The sequence below is a fragment of the Aspergillus undulatus genome (assembly GCF_047715775.1).
Source record: "Aspergillus undulatus strain CBS 261.88 unplaced genomic scaffold BDV17scaffold_74, whole genome shotgun sequence".
In the NCBI taxonomy this organism is placed as follows: domain Eukaryota; kingdom Fungi; phylum Ascomycota; class Eurotiomycetes; order Eurotiales; family Aspergillaceae; genus Aspergillus; species Aspergillus undulatus.
Window position 1 is genome coordinate 119215 of NW_027396678.1, and position 14008 is coordinate 133222.

General features: G+C 52.6%; 8 protein-coding genes and 1 non-coding gene across 9 annotated transcripts; 5 read left to right on the forward strand and 4 right to left on the reverse strand.

The window, feature by feature from the left end:
• The first annotated feature begins 41 nt into the window (after window positions 1–41).
• On the forward strand, window positions 42–361 carry BDV17DRAFT_275456 (uncharacterized protein). Its single transcript, XM_073759213.1, has one exon. The coding sequence runs from the start codon at window positions 71–73 to the stop codon at window positions 290–292; it is 222 nt and encodes a 73-aa protein (XP_073610963.1). The 5' UTR covers window positions 42–70; the 3' UTR covers window positions 293–361.
• Window positions 362–419: 58 nt separating this feature from the next.
• On the reverse strand, window positions 420–500 carry BDV17DRAFT_t134. Its single transcript has one exon. It is a non-coding gene; the product is annotated as a tRNA-Arg (tRNA).
• Window positions 501–802: 302 nt separating this feature from the next.
• BDV17DRAFT_295758 (uncharacterized protein) lies at window positions 803–1917 on the reverse strand (the record flags this gene model as incomplete). The annotated part of the gene is made up of 4 exons (XM_073763139.1): window positions 803–832; window positions 889–1171; window positions 1266–1531; window positions 1666–1917. 4 exons carry the CDS (start codon window positions 1915–1917, stop codon window positions 803–805), a joined length of 831 nt encoding a protein of 276 aa, XP_073610964.1.
• Window positions 1918–3154: 1237 nt separating this feature from the next.
• On the forward strand, window positions 3155–4410 carry BDV17DRAFT_275459 (alpha/beta hydrolase). The gene has a single exon (XM_073759214.1). The coding sequence runs from the start codon at window positions 3200–3202 to the stop codon at window positions 4250–4252; it is 1053 nt and encodes a 350-aa protein (XP_073610965.1). The 5' UTR covers window positions 3155–3199; the 3' UTR covers window positions 4253–4410.
• A 179-nt stretch (window positions 4411–4589) lies between these two features.
• BDV17DRAFT_301318 (YbhB/YbcL family Raf kinase inhibitor-like protein) lies at window positions 4590–5344 on the reverse strand (the record flags this gene model as incomplete). Its single annotated transcript, XM_073764229.1, has 3 exons — window positions 5134–5344; window positions 4855–5033; window positions 4590–4782 (listed from the first exon to the last, which is right to left on the reverse strand). Exons 1-3 carry the CDS (start codon window positions 5335–5337, stop codon window positions 4590–4592), a joined length of 576 nt encoding a protein of 191 aa, XP_073610966.1. The 5' UTR covers window positions 5338–5344.
• A 558-nt stretch (window positions 5345–5902) lies between these two features.
• On the reverse strand, window positions 5903–6782 carry BDV17DRAFT_301320 (SDR family NAD(P)-dependent oxidoreductase; the record flags this gene model as incomplete). The annotated part of the gene is made up of 3 exons (XM_073764230.1): window positions 5903–6266; window positions 6324–6666; window positions 6716–6782. 3 exons carry the CDS (start codon window positions 6780–6782, stop codon window positions 5903–5905), a joined length of 774 nt encoding a protein of 257 aa, XP_073610967.1.
• A 299-nt stretch (window positions 6783–7081) lies between these two features.
• On the forward strand, window positions 7082–8076 carry BDV17DRAFT_275461 (uncharacterized protein). The gene has a single exon (XM_073759215.1). The coding sequence runs from the start codon at window positions 7206–7208 to the stop codon at window positions 7878–7880; it is 675 nt and encodes a 224-aa protein (XP_073610968.1). The 5' UTR covers window positions 7082–7205; the 3' UTR covers window positions 7881–8076.
• Window positions 8077–8594: 518 nt separating this feature from the next.
• bxlB (putative beta-xylosidase) lies at window positions 8595–10956 on the forward strand (the record flags this gene model as incomplete). Its single annotated transcript, XM_073764231.1, has 1 exon — window positions 8595–10956. Exon 1 carries the CDS (start codon window positions 8617–8619, stop codon window positions 10954–10956), a length of 2340 nt encoding a protein of 779 aa, XP_073610969.1. The 5' UTR covers window positions 8595–8616.
• Window positions 10957–11501: 545 nt separating this feature from the next.
• BDV17DRAFT_295764 (putative isoamyl alcohol oxidase) lies at window positions 11502–13386 on the forward strand (the record flags this gene model as incomplete). Its single annotated transcript, XM_073763140.1, has 2 exons — window positions 11502–11977; window positions 12054–13386. 2 exons carry the CDS (start codon window positions 11502–11504, stop codon window positions 13384–13386), a joined length of 1809 nt encoding a protein of 602 aa, XP_073610970.1.
• Between the last annotated feature and the right edge of the window lie 622 nt (window positions 13387–14008).

The window sequence follows — 14008 nt, forward strand, 5'->3', positions numbered from 1 at the left end:
TTGAGTAACGAGATTTCTGCTGCAATGGGGCGCAATCTTGTCGTGGCCTTACAGAGTACGTCCATGATGAATGACGCGTTTGATTCGTGCCGTTGAAATGATGCCCTCAACGTCTTTCGGTATTTCTTTGCTTCTGGCCCATGTATGCAGCTGTGTATATCGTTTTGGCAGTCGGCCGTTGATGTCAATGCTGGGAACGCTGAGAAGTATGGATATTTCCGAAAGCCTTCTGAGGCTTCCATCTATTGACCTGGATTTGACTTTCAGAATGTATGATACCTTTCTGTCGTGAGACGCAATTGGTCATTGCAGTCCAATCTGAGGGCCCGAAAACAGGATCCGGTGGACTGCGGAGGCGGTGGAGGTGCCCGGCGAAGAAAAAAAAAATTTAAAAGATTTTGAAAAAAAAAAAAGAAAGCAACCCCTGGCGGGGATCGAACCCGCGATCTTGAGATTTCAAGGATTAGAAGTCACACGCCTTTCCACTGGGCCACAGGGGCTTTGTTGAGAGGAACTCAAAAAATGTGATTACATCTGGTTAGCAACACTTAGTCAAGTCAATGATGGATGCATGCCACCACCAAGCATAGCAACAGGCAAAACAAAGTCCCTCACATCAAGATGCAGCTTCAACTCCAAATAATCCGCATATTACTGACAGAATAGTTTCCTGGAATAGAAGAGTATCCATCTTAGGGAATAATCAGGCTTCCAGATGTATTTCTACATCCACTTACTGTCTATATATATATATTTCCCCCTTGGCCAACTTCCACCGTCACAACCACTGCCTCCTAACCCTTTAATCGCCCCCATCCACCCCCTCAACAAGCTTTCAAGCGTGAGATGGACACTCCTCGGCACAACCTGAAAGAAAATACTCGTGACCATCGCATTCCAACTACTAAACGCCGCATGTTTCCCCTTACAAAGCGCCTTATACCCAACCATTGCAACGGATCTCGGATCTTCAACGGCGCCCGATGCAGCCATCATCACTGTTTCCTCGGCATATGCGCGCGTGATGAATTGCGTGTGTGCGGACCCGGCCATCAGGAGGATATTGGTGATCCCCGGGTACGCGCGGAGTTCGATGGAGAGGGCTTCGGAGAAGGCGGCACGAAGTGTTTGCTTGCGTGGTAGATGTTTTGGCCTGGGCTTGATACCCAGGCTGGGATGTTGGGTTGGATCGTGTTAGCGTTGGTCGTCAGTTGGGTTCTTTCACACTCCACAAAAAGGAGAATCATGGAGGAAGGCTAGGGTACGCACCACCAACGCTCGAAACATGCAGCGTCCACCCTCTACCCCGCCGGATCATATCGTTTCCAAATTTGAGACTCAACTGTACTAGGGAGATACAATTAAACGTCGTCATCCGCTCAACAAGCTCAACGGGCTGCTCAAACGGATCCCCAGCCGCACCCAGCGCCGCGTTATTAATGAGAACATCAACAGTGATTCCCTCATATACCTCCTGCGCCGAGCCAGGCATATAGAGGTCGATACTGATCGTATCCACGTCGACACCGTACTTCGCTCGAGTATTAGCCCCGACAACTTCAAGTTGATCTTAGTTCCTGCCGACGAGGACAACATCGTGGCCCCGTTCGGCGAATCTATAGGCAAATTCTACGCCGACGCGCTTGATGCTCCTGTTATTAGGACAGCCCCTTTGGGTAGATTCGGGCGCGGAAAGATGAGGCGGAGAGGGAGGATGGTGAGCAACAAAGCTGCAGCTGTGATCCTCGCATCTATGTATTCGAGTAGATACGCGATTCCTGTCGCAGCGAGAAGATTGGCCGAGATAAAATCGACGTTTGTGTCACCTAGCATGAGAAATATGGGTTTGACAACAACGAGGTTTCCCTGCTCGATTACCACACTGCGCGAGGGCTTTTCGGTGGATCCTGAGGACATATTTGGCGAGTTTGATGCCAGACTCGATTCTGCGAAGAGTTTTTTAGGAGATGAAGCCAGATACCCTTAAAATATCCAAGCCAGGCATACTATTTTACCGTTCAATGTCCTCCTCTCAATCATGATCATGCGTCACGTTGATGTCAAAACCCCAACTCGGCCGCCGTCATTATTGTGTCCATCGACCTGTGGAATAGCCCGCCACAAACGCATGACCCCTTTATGTAGACTATCGATCCCCTGCTCTCTATCAGGTCACGGTCCGATGACGATCTCGTCAGTCCCTAGGTTGACCGTCTAAACCGCACTTTGCCACTCTTGTCAAGCCTGGGGCAGATAACTTAATGGTGCCTGATAATCTCCCAGCCTCCATATCGGATACTTCAAAGTTATCTATTGGACAGCAAAGAATTTCGCTAGTACATCACTGGGCCAGATTCTGATACTGTTTGATATCTCCACATAATGCCATCGGCTCAAGGAGACTTTGAAATATTTTAGAAAACAGTTTGGTGCATCCGAGAGTGGTATAACGTTAGGTCTCATGTGTAGGTAAGTTCTACCGACTTATGTGCAAGATTAGCTACTGTGATTAATCAATTCCTGAAATCTCTGCATCTAGGTGCATATTATAAGCCTATAGTCACTGCCACCGGCTTACTTCGTTAAGTTTCAGATTACTGAGGTCTATGCCCCGATCTGTGAGAGCCGAGCATGGCCCCACACATGCCAAGGCAACCAGCTGCCTCCAGCTTATGTTACGTCGTAAACAATTGTCACCGGCATAGCCCTTGGAAAGCCTGTTGCATTGGTGGGTCGACCGGTGGAAAGTAAACTCGGGTTTGAGAGTCGGTACGAAGTAAGGCAGATTCGATCCTACGAAGATTTGCCGTATACCCTGGCTGCCGAACATGAGGACCCACCCCACGCATAAGCAACTTGCAGCGGGCTCCACATCTAGACCTGTTCCATTTAAGCTTAACGGTGGTGCCTGGTAACCAAATAAGCAGCTTACGTGCCAAGGCGCGGATCAGTCGTTTGCGCCAGGGGATCACGTAGGGATTGGTTGAGGGGAGTCAAACGACGCAAGGCAGGTATCCATGTCCCATAAGCGTGTGGCAATTGAGACAAAAGTAGCTTACCTCGACTCGAGGGACACCGGCAAGGCAGTTCCCCAAAGTCATGTATAAAGTCGGCTACATGCCACTGCCATAAACATGTTCGACTTGACTTGGAGCTCCATTTTGCACATTCAATTACGTTCGAGAATCAATCTTTCACCATGAAGATCACAGCGCGCGGCCTCGCCTTACTCGGGACGGCCATTGCAGTACCAGCAACAGCCCAAAACCTCTCCTACGGCGCAGACAACTTCTACCACAGTCCCAATGTCACCATCCACCCAGTGACCTTCCCAACGCAGAACGACCTTCTCATCGCCGGGAACCTCTTCCTCCCTCCATCTTCGAACCACACTATCCAGACAGACTCCAGTTTCCCGGCCATCGTCGTCGGCCACCCCATGGGCGCCGTAAAAGAACAAAGCGCCAACCTGTATGCCACAAAGCTCTCCGAGCAAGGCTTCGTGACCGTCTCGCTAGACCTCCCCTTCTGGGGCGGGAGCGCGGGCGAGCCCCGAAACGCCGTCGTGCCGGATTTCTATGCGGAAGCATTCAGCGCGGCTGTGGATTACCTCGGCACCCAGGATATTGTTGCCGTTGATCGAGACCACATCGGCGCCCTCGGTATCTGCGGCAGCGGCGGGTTCGTGCTTAGTGCCGCGAAGATCGATAGTCGGATCAGGGCCGTCGCGACAGCCAGTATGTATGATATGGGCGGCATGGCGAGGAGCGGGTTGCGGGGTTCAGTATCTCTTGAGGCTCGTAGGCAGAGTGTTATTTCTGCTTCTGAGCAGCGCTGGAATGAGTTTGATGGCGGGGAGATACAGTATACAAGCGGGACACCGGAGGTTCTCACGACAAACTCCAGCGCCATCGACCGTGAATTCTACGATTTCTACCGCACGTCTCGCGGCGCGTTTGTTCCCGCTGGCTCATCGTGGAATTTGACGACTCATCCGACGCTTTCCAGTAATATCAAGTTTCTCAATTTCTACCCGTTCAATGATCTTGAGACAATATCGCCGCGGCCCGTGCTGTTTATTTCGGGCGATCAGGCGCATTCGAGGGAGTTCAGTGAGGAGGCGTATAACAGGGCTGCGGAACCAAAGGAACTCTTTTGGGTCCCTGGGGCTGGGCATGTTGATCTTTATGATCGGGTTGGGCTTATTCCTTGGAGGAAGTTGGTTGGTTTCTTTCGGACGAACCTCGCGTAGGTGTGTTCAAGGGAGTGGTATCAAGCTTTTGGGCAAGTTCCAGGGTCAATGTAGGAATGGCCTTGGGGGTTAGCGAGAAACGGCAGTTATTTAGCCAACAACGTGAGCGGATGGTCTGAACGGATACTTAGTAGCAAGAGAGTCCTCCTCGGCTCTCCTGTTGCAATAATTCCCGATCACCCAATACTCTTCTACCCAGCGTATTCTTTTAGTTAGGAAATGCGAATGCATGCTAGTCGATTCCTGGGTGGATTTTATGAGTAGGAAGCTATAAACATGATTACCCTTCGGGCACATCTGAGCTCGTGCCGTCTGAACTAATCAAACAGGTATACATCTACTCCGTCCACCCATCTCCAGCCCCAAGCATCCAGTTCACCCCAACAAGAACCAACCCATGTTGCTGCACCCACTCCGCAGCCTTAAACGACCTCCGCTGAACAAACTCCTCCCCGCCTACATCCTCCCTAGAAAGTGCGAGCCCCTCCGGTTCGCGGAATAGCAGGAAGAGGTATCGGTGGGGTCGGGAGCTACACCATATCATCATCCTATTAGCAACGGATCTTGTTGAATAAGGTAACTGAAGAGGCATGGAGGCTTACTCATCCTTTGGCCCTGGTCCCAGGTACTCCGTCAGCGCGGGTACATTGTCGATCTTCTCTCCCGGCTTCAATCCGGAGATAACCCAGTGCCGCCAGTAAGCGAACTTGGGGTCGTCAGGCGTAGGGGCGTCCGGGTCGATCAGGAGGAGAGCGTACGTCTCCGATCCCGAGGAACCAGCCTAGCCATTTTTCGATGTGATTAGCGAATGCGATTGCAATCGTGGGGCGTCTTGCAAATAGCCGTGGATATGAATCGCAACGCAAGAGTCTAGTGCCTACCTCACTTGCAAACGAGATCGTCGGTGCCGCTTTCACTTCGCTGACTCGAAACAGATTCCCCAATGCAACTGCCTTATCACCGAACGCGATTCCTAGTTGTGTTGAGGGCACAAAGTCATTTGGGATGAGCGGCGCTGAGCCCGGGAAGAGGCCTGCTTGGAGGAGTGAGCCGTAGAGCTCCTGGGCGTGCGACTGGAGAGTCATTGTGAATTTTATGATAGATACTTTGCGAAATGGAATACTCTCCGGCTCCTTGCGATCGCAGTGGGGGGAAGTTGTATATCTATGCACGGAGCTCTATCCAAGCGCGATTTCACTGGTGGAAGAAATTCGCACGCCAAGTCTGATTGAGGGGTTCGATGCCATGGCTCCGACAAGGGGAGGGAAATGAAGGTCTCCCCCGGGCCCAGATGGCGTCATTTCTTAATTCAAGGTAGAGGCTCTATAAGATAGAAGTTGTGCTGGATGGTGGTTATTCTCCTGCGCGATGGGACGTGGGTGCCTGGTTGGTCTTGCACACTCGAGGGGTATGTATATCTACACATTCGGCGGGCGCGACCCATGCGGCGCTCACAACATCGCAGCTTCATACTCAGAATATCTAGATATGGATGGGACTTCAAAGTTGTCTATTCAGCGTCCAGTTCCTTCCTTCGGAATCTCTACAGCCTTCCCCTCGTCAGTCTAGCTCCGCCATCAACCGCCAAATCTACTCCATTACTGTCGACTTCATTAGCCTTTCGCCGCATTTCTGAAAGAACCGCTTGGCTTACACATAGTTTGCGCCTGGTCCAACAAGGAACAAAACAGCCGCTCCGATGTCATCCGGCACGCCAAGTCGCTGTCTCGGGTTCGCCTTCTTAAGCTCCTTCTCTCCCCCGAGAATCTCAATGAGGCCGCTCGCCAATTTAGACGGGAAGAATCCCGGTGACAAACTGTTGGCGGTGATGTTCTTCGGTCCTAACTCAACAGCGAGATTGCGTGCGAGGTGGGTTGCAGCGGCCTTGGAGATGGAGTACATGATTGTGCCGTGTTCGCCAACATGAGGGACGCTCGATCCGGCGACAGAGCTGACGATCACGACGCGGGAGGGCGAGCTATGCGATCCGGCCTCTTGGAGGAGAGGTGTGAATCTGCTTGATTAGCTGAGCTCAAATATTGCGCAGGTGTAGGTGCGTTCGCAAACGTACAAGCGAACGAGGTTAAAGACGCCTCGGACGTTCAGATCGACAACCTTTTGGCTCGCCCAGTCTGGCGAGGTCTCGAATGGTCCGCCCCAGGTTGCGCCGGCATTAGCGATGAGAATGTCGAGTTTGGGTTCGGTTTGTTTGACTTTGTCGACTAATGCCTGGATCTCCTCGGTTTGAGACGCATTTCCTGCGATCCCAACAGCCTTGCCTTTGATTTCGGAAAGGGCATTCAGCTCCTTAACTGCCTGGTTAACGCCTTCCTGCTTGCGCGCGGTAACAAAGACCGTTTTAGCCCCGGCGCGAAGCAACGACGTGGCAATGTGGAGGCCCAGACCGCGCGATCCTGCGAAGCATTAGGACAGCGTGCTATGATACAGGTTGAGGGTTCGTACCTCCAGTCACCAAAGCGACTTTGCCGGTGAGATTAAAGTAATCGGGAAACCCAGTTAGGTCAGACATGATGATGTGGAGTGTATACTGGGTACTCAGCCATGGGGGTAGACTGGGGTATTTGACTGACTCGTGGACCTCGGCAGCCTAAAGTTATCCGGGCCCCGCATTTCCAGCCGATCACCACGATGTATATCTACAGAACAGAGATTACTCATTTTGGCGCACTAGCTTGTATATTTCAATTTTCGATGCAAGCAGTGCCCGGGCCCTCTCAGGATGCTGCGCAATCGAGCCTAGGCGAGCGGAGACTGAGGCTGGACACGACCAAGTCACCAAGAAGGGTTAGGGCCCACGGTGTTTCCACTCCGCGCCGACTCATCATCTCGCTGCCTGCACGTCTGCTGTCCGATATCTCCGCCAACACCTTTATAAACTAGGGCACTGCTTGACTGCAAAAGCTCTTAAGCATCGCTCACGTCTTTCTTTACCATGGTCGTCACCGAGCTCGCGTGCCTTCACATAAAAAACCACCTTCCCGTCACACATCCCTCCAACGAGGCCCTCTTCGCCAAACTCAAAGCCGGGCTAGAGGCGCAGGCCGAGTACGCCGATTTTGATGCAAGCCTGTTGTCCCAACTCGAAGATCCCAGTTATATCTACATCCTGGGGGGGTGGGATTCAGTCGCGCAGCACATGGATGAGTGGATCCCATCATTCACAAACCAGGAGATCATGGGCGGACTGAGGGAGCACGTGGACCTTGTCTGGCTCCAACATCTTGATCTTGACCCAGGCGATCCGCTGCACGGCGAAACAGTCGAGGGCATTCCCTACACTGACATTGTGGTCGGGTTTGCCCGGATGTTCATCGCCCCGGGACGAGGCAACCGACAACGCTTCACCACAACGTGGGCCGAGATAAAGCACCTTTTGAGGAAATTCGAGTGGCCCAGGGATGCGGTTGGCGCCTGGAGGATTGACTGCGAGCTTGATGATGATGGGAATAGGAAGGAGGAGTTTGTCGTCTTTGTTGGATGGGACTCTATCGATGAATCTTTCTCTCTTTCTGAGGACAAAGGAAACGACGAGGTTCATAGGCTCCTCCGCGAGAACACTGTCGGTTGGGAGCTCAAGCATGCGAAATTTGTGTTTCCGGACATCTAATTCAAGCATCGTGCTCGGTTTTTCCTCGAGGACGCGCGGAGCAGTGGCTGTCTTCCCACTTGATTCGTGATTCTGGTTTCGCTTCGAATCTCGGTAGAATCACTTTTGGTCAGCCATATATAGATACCGTTAGAATCCCGTCACTCACGTACTTATGGTGCATTGAAAAATCAACCCCGTTAGACAGACAATTGGCCTAGGAACAAGGAGACTTACTTGAGTAAAGCCGCATGATTCATGAAGCGTACATAATCTACGCTCGAGTATAATAGCCAAAGCCCAGATTTACCCATGTATCCCCATTGGAGGAGAATATGTAGCTTCGCCGACGATCATCGACTCCGGTCTCGGCCCAATATACTTCCTTGCACCTGCAGAAGGACCTGTCTCTCTAGGGAATGAGCGCCATCAAGCTGCACGTCACTTCAGACACCCCGCGTGCCTGCAGGTTCTATTCAGGCTGATATGTGGTCCATTATAGGCGATTGTGATCTTAACAGGTATCAGGCTGTTTTTAATGCAGATCATGGCACAATTATCCCTTATATATTACCTTGTGCCACTTTCTGCCAATGGCTCACACGAGCGTAAATGTCGGCCGTGCTCAGGCAAACAGTCCAGGTTCAGGTTGTACAAGATCCAACTTGAAATCATACAACGCAAACCCACCACACAAACACAGACTGTTTCATCCATCAGGTAGTGATTACAGTACAGCGGCCCCAGCATCTGCACTATGCTCCTCTTCCCCCTGAACACCTGGTCCGGCCTCAGGGTCTACACCCTGACCATCCTGTCCTACACCCTCTTATCTTCCACCGTCGCACAACAACTCTTCCCTGACTGCACAACCGGCCCGCTCTCCGACCTCCCCCTGTGCGACTCCTCCCTATCCCCCCTAGAACGAGCGCAATCCCTCGTCTCCGCACTGACGCTCCTCGAGAAAATCAACAACACAGGGCACGAAGCAGCCGGCGCCCCACGGCTAAACCTCCCCGCCTACAACTGGTGGAACGAAGCCCTACACGGTGTAGCTGCCAAACACGGCGTAAATTTCTCAGACTCTGATGGTGGACAATTCAGTTACGCGACGTCCTTCCCGGCGCCGATCGTACTAGGCGCAGCGTTCAACGACGCCCTTGTTCGGAATGTCGCAGAGGTAATCTCTACCGAGGCGCGCGCGTTTAGTAACGCTGCCCGCGCGGGCCTGGACTACTGGACGCCCAACGTCAACCCGTTCAAGGATCCGCGCTGGGGAAGGGGCCAGGAAACGCCTGGTGAAGATCCGCTGCATGTCTCGCGGTACGCGAGGGAGTTCGTGGGTGGTTTACAAGGGGATGACGCGCTGAACCCAAAGGTCGTCGCGACATGCAAGCATCTCTCCGCGTATGACCTAGAGGGATGGGGCGGGATAAGCAGATTCGAGTTCGACGCTATTGTGTCCGTCGTTGATTTGCTCGAGTATTACCTGCCGCCTTTCAAGACTTGTGCCGTGGACGCCAACGTCGGCGCGTTTATGTGCAGCTATAATGCTGTCAATGGCGTTCCTGGATGCGCGGATCGGTATATGCTTCAAACTGTGCTTAGGGAACACTGGAAGTGGGAAGCACCCGGGCACTGGGTGACGGGTGACTGTGGCGCTGTGGAACGAATCGAGAGTTACCATCACTACGTTGATAATTCGCCTGCTGCTGCTGCGGCAGCTCTGAACGCAGGCGTGGACTTGGACTGTGGGACTTGGATGCCGACGTACCTGGGAGAAGCGGAAGAGCAGGGGCTGATTAGTGTTGAGACGCTGGATACCGCGCTGACGAGGCTGTATACGAGCCTTGTGCAGTTGGGGTACTTTGATTCTGCGGACGGTCAGCCGTTCCGCGAGATTGGGTGGGAGAGCGTTGCTACATCTGAGGCGGAGAGTTTAGCGAGGGACGTCGCGACGCAGGGGACTGTTTTGCTAAAGAATATTGAGGGGACGCTGCCACTGAAGCAAAATGGTACCCTTGCCCTGATCGGCCCGTACATCAACTTCACCACCGAGCTGCAGAGCAACTATGCCGGTCCAGCGCGGTATATCCCCACGATGATTGAGGCGGCCTCGGCGCTGGGGTACAATGTTCTCACAGCCCAGGGGACAGAGATAAACTCCACGAGCGAAGACGGCTTCGAAGAAGCTCTCGCCATCGTATCAAACGCAGACTCGGTCATATTCTTCGGCGGAATCGACAACACGATCGAAGAAGAATCCCTCGACCGGACATCCATCTCCTGGCCCGGAAACCAAGAACAACTCATCCTATCTCTCGCCGATACCGTCAGCAATCCACTAACAGTCGTTCAATTTGGCGGCGGGCAAGTCGACGGCTCTGCGCTTCTCGAGAACGATAACATCGGCGCAATAGTTTGGGCCGGATACCCAGCTCAATCTGGCGGCGAGGGCGTCTTCGATATCCTCACGGGCAAAGTCGCGCCGGCCGGTCGACTGCCCATAACGCAGTACCCTGCTTCCTACATCGACGAGGTCCCAATGACAGATATGAATCTTCGCCCGGGGGAGAATAATCCCGGCCGCACGTATAGATGGTACGAGGACGCCGTGCTCCCATTCGGATTTGGACTACACTATACAAGCTTTAATATCTCCTGGTCTACGGACGATTTCGGGACATACGAATCAGGCAGTTTAGTTGACGGCGCCACCCCGCATCTGAATCTAGTTGAGACATTCTCCCTCGCCGTAACGAATACCGGGCCCGTGACATCCGACTACGTTGCGCTTGTCTTCGTCAGTGCACCCGACGTCGGGCCGCAGCCGGCACCGATTAAGACGCTAGTTGGGTATACTCGGGCCTCGTCGATTGAGCCTGGCGAGACGAGGAAGGTTGATGTTGATGTTACTGTCGGGGCGTTGGTTAGGGGGCGCGAGGATGGTAGTGTTGTGTTGTACCCTGGGGAGTATCAGTTGGTTGTTGATGTGGGTGAGGAGTATCCGACTTCCCGGTTTGAGATTGAGGGGGAGGAGCAAGTTACTGAGGTTTTTCCTTTGCCTGGGGGTGAGAATGAGGATGAGAATGCTTGATTGAGAAGGGGGTGGTATTCCCGCTGTGGAAAAGCACGTCATAGGGGAAGAGGGTGAGAGGAAGGGCTCACGAAGGACTAAGGTTGAGTGATCTTGGCCAGGGGGCATCTTTTAGAGTAACACTCAACTTTAGTTCAGATATTCGCGGGCCTCTGGCTGTAGATACTGAGAACTTTGATTATTGATCTACAGACCAATGTAAATGCCTTACGAGTACGAACATATTACCCGTTTAGGAATTCGATATCCACGGAATCCGGCCTCGAATGGGGCTGACCCACGGTCCATTTTCTTCGATGCTCGCCATCCAGCTCCATAAACTACGCACGTAGAATGCTTTTGTGCTTCTCCAGAGCCTGAACCGTGGAACATGGAACAGGTAGCAATATTCCAACCTCGGACCCGCAATGACGATCTGCAGTTTCATCAGGGTCCGAAAATAGGACACGCCGTATTCGTATACCTGCCCTACATAATGATTGCTCCCGACGCCTTCAAGGAGCAATTCAATCGTCAGTCTCTAACATACATCAAGTTCACCCAGGATGCGAACACAGTTTCTCGCATCTCTACCGTTCCTAGCGGCCACGGCCGCAGGAGCAATAACCCATTGCAAATCAACCCCTCAAGATGCAACCTGGCCATCTCTGCAAGAATGGAGCGCCCTCAATAAATCCATTGATGGCACTCTCCTCAAAACTATCCCCGCGGCCTCTTCCTGCTACCCCGGGAACCCCTTCGCATCGACTAAGAATTGCACCGATGTAACGAACCACTGGTCTTACGCCGCCTACCACGCCTCCTGGCCAGAGAGCATCGACTATTCCATCTTCACCAACCATTCGTGTCTACCTCCTGGTGTCGAGGGATATACAAAGGCAAGAGGGTGCAACATCGGTGCCCTGCCGCAGTATATCGTCAACGCCACGAACGAAGACCAGATCGCGACGGCAATGAAATGGGCGTCGGAGAGAAACATCCGAATCGTCGTTAAGGGGACGGGCCATGATATGAGCGGGCGGTACGTATACATCCTCCTCTGAGTTTCCACTCGTTCTTTTCCTCGAAATGTTACTGACTTTGGCTGGCTTGTCTAGTTCCACCGGCGCATACTCCCTTTCCATCTGGACACACAACCTCAACCACTTCCACCACGACCCGCACTGGCCCATCCCAGGCACAAACAGCACCGCAAACGTCGCAATCCTCGGCAGCGGCAATAACTGGGGCTCCGCATATACTCACGTGCACAGCGTAAACCGCACCGTTGTCGGCGGCGAAGACGCAACAGTCGGATTAGGCGGGCTGATCCAGAACGGCGGGCACGGACTGCTTTCGAGTACGTACGGTCTTGCATCGGATAATCTGTATCAGGTTACCATTATCGCGAGCGACGGGCGGCGTCTTGTAGCGAATGATGTTCAGAATCAGGACTTGTTTTGGGCTGTGCGTGGGGCGGGGGGTGGGCAGTTTGGGGTTGCTACTGAGTTTGTGCTGCGCACGCATCCGGTTCCGAGCAATGTTGTTGCGGGCGGGTTGACCTTTTATGCGGCTGGTGGTGGCAATGTAAGTGATGCCGCTTGGGATGCACTCGTCGAGACAGCGAGTCTCATTCCGGATCTGATGGATTATGGTCTCACGGGGACTGTCATGGCCTTGACGGGGAGTAGCGCCCTTACCATGCTTGGGCTCGATGACGCCCCCGCCGGTCCAGCAGCCACAATTAGCCTGACGGGCTTCAACATGACAACCGACAAGATGAACACCACAATCGACGATCTAGCGTTGAAGCTCAAAACAGCATCGGGCGGGAAAGTAAGCGTCATCCCTACACCCCCAACAACCAAAAGCTACTGGGCGTCGACAAAACCAAACTTCCTCGCTAGCCAATCCAGCGGCGCAAGCAGCATGATCACCAGCCGGCTCCTCGGAAGGCGCGAATTATCAGATATCCCTGCCGACGAGCGACGTGCATACCTCCAGGCAATCCTCACACCCTCATCTGCGGGCTCCGGCTCAATGGCGCTCTTCGGTCTCCAGGGTGGCCCCGGTACAGCGCGGACACCCAGGGAACGGCGCGGCAGTGCGCATCCCGCGTGGCGGAGCGCATACGCTCACTTCATGACCTACGGCGCACCAGTTAATGCTACAGCAGATGCCTCGAGCGCCCTCGCTGCCGGTGCAGAGTGGTACGAGAAGCACATCGAGCCGGTCTGGCGTGAGTGGGCACCTAACGGGGGTTCCTATGCAAATGAAGGGAATGTGTTTAGCAAGAATTGGAAGGAGGACTTTTACGGGGTGAACTATGATCGCTTGCTAGAGGTTAAGAGGGAGTATGATCCCGCTGAGAGTCTGTTTGTTTGGGCTGGTGTGGGGAGTGATGAGTGGGTGTATGATTTGCATTCTGGGTTGCTTTGTCGTGGGGATTGAGTAGATTGTGTTGTGATTGGTGTATGTACGATAGTTCCTTCAATTCTGTTAGTAGATAGTGGATAGTTAGTTGCCTTCTCTTCAATTAGACTTCAATGGAACCAAGATTAAATACTGGTCGTAGCAGCCTACTAGTGTCGGTTGACTCTCACCCTCGCCGTAACCCTAATCTTTGCGCAGGCATCCCCAGAATATGCGGCACCCGAGCACATAAATGGAATTCAAAGTTCACATTCGCTTCCGTAACTCTCTCCGCATGGGTAACGTATTCGTCGCGAAAGATTTCTGTCTCCCCTGGACCATAAAGAAAACTGACGCGAATACCAGCGGTAGAATCGGAGGACCCAGTGTGCGCTCCCGTGAGCAGGGTAGGCGAGCTGGAGAAATCTCAATGTCGCGAGCATCGTTACTTCCGGCTGCTCAGAGGCTTGTCAGTCGCTGTGCAATCTGAACTAAAAAGAGCCTAGGGGGACACACCGGCCGCGATTTTTTATCATGGCAGGATTATGATGAATATGGGAAAAACAAAAAAGAAAAAAAAAAAAAAAAAAAAAAAAAAAAAAAAAAAAAAAAAAAAAAAAAAAAAAAAAAAAAAAAAAAAAAAAAAAAAAAAAAAAAAAAA

Excerpts from the sequence above, each read along its gene's own strand:
- BDV17DRAFT_275459 (XM_073759214.1), top strand. The coding sequence starts at position 3,200 with ATGAAGATCACAGCGCGCGGCCTCGCCTTACTCGGGACGGCCATTGCA.
- BDV17DRAFT_275461 (XM_073759215.1), top strand. The coding sequence starts at position 7,206 with ATGGTCGTCACCGAGCTCGCGTGCCTTCACATAAAAAACCACCTTCCC.
- BDV17DRAFT_275456 (XM_073759213.1), top strand. The coding sequence starts at position 71 with ATGACGCGTTTGATTCGTGCCGTTGAAATGATGCCCTCAACGTCTTTC.